General features: G+C 45.6%; 1 protein-coding gene across 1 annotated transcript in view; it reads left to right on the top strand.

Moving 5' to 3' along the window:
* The window catches only part of LOC121370104 (dipeptidyl peptidase 3-like), a 36,770-nt gene extending 36,426 nt beyond the window's left edge, over window positions 1-344 (top strand). The window contains exon 11 of the mRNA XM_041495206.1: window positions 283-344. Coding sequence (XP_041351140.1) covers window positions 283-344 — 62 coding nt within the window. The remainder of the gene's footprint in view (window positions 1-282) is intronic.
* The last annotated feature ends 688 nt before the right edge of the window (window positions 345-1,032 follow it).

The following is a 1,032-nucleotide window of genomic DNA, read 5'->3' on the forward strand; positions in this document are numbered from 1 at the left end:
AGTGCGAGGGTCTGGAGGAATTGATGAGACAGGTATTGGATGAGCGTGTAAGGTTGTGGAGGGATTGATGAGTCACATATTAAATGAATGTGTAAGGGTGGAATGGAATTAAAAGAGTCCGATATTGGTTGAGTGTCTGAGGGTCTGGAGGGATTGAGGAGTCAGGTATTAGATAAATGTGTAAGGGTCTGGAGGAACTAATGAGTCAGGTATTGGTTGAGTGTCCGAGGGTCTGGAGGGATTGAGGAGTCAGGTATTAGATTAGTGTGTAAGGGTGTGTAGGGATTGATGAGTCAGGCATTGTCCGAGGGTCTGGAGCGATTGATGAGTCAGGTATTAGATGAATGTGCAAGGGTGGGAAGGATTGATGAATAAGTCAGGCATTGGATGGGTGTGTAAGGGTGTGGAGGGATTGTAGAATAAGTCAGGCATTGGATGGGTGTGTAAGGGTGTGGAGGGATTGTAGAATAAGTCAGGCATTGGATGGGTGTGTAAGGGTGTGGAGGGATTGTAGAATAAGTCAGGCATTGGATGGGTGTGTAAGGGTGTGGAGGGATTGTAGAATCAGATATTGGATGAGTGTCCAAGGGTCTGGAGCGATTGATGAGTCAGGTATTAGATGAATGTGTAAGGGTGGGAAGGATTGATGAGTCTGGCAGTGGTTGAATTTTGGAGGAGAATCGAGATTAGTGAATTAGGCATTGGATGAGCATGTAAGGGTGTGTCAGTCGTTGGATGAGTGTAAAAATGGGAAGGAAGGAATGAGTCAGTCATTGAATGAGTGTGAAAGGGTGTGGAGGGATTGGCGAGTCAGTCCTTGTACGAGTGTGTAACGGTGGGAATGAATGAATGAGCCAGACATTGGATGAATGTCTGAGCGAGTTGACATATTGACGAGTCACGCATTTGAATGAGAGTGTAAGGGTGTGAAGGAAGGAAGGAATATGTTAGGCATTGGATGAGCATGTATGGGTGGGAAGGAATGAATGAATAAGTCAGGCATTGGATGAGCATGTAAGGGTGGGAATGAAT

This window comes from Gigantopelta aegis, chromosome 4, assembly GCF_016097555.1.
Source record: "Gigantopelta aegis isolate Gae_Host chromosome 4, Gae_host_genome, whole genome shotgun sequence".
NCBI lineage: Eukaryota > Metazoa > Mollusca > Gastropoda > Neomphalida > Peltospiridae > Gigantopelta > Gigantopelta aegis.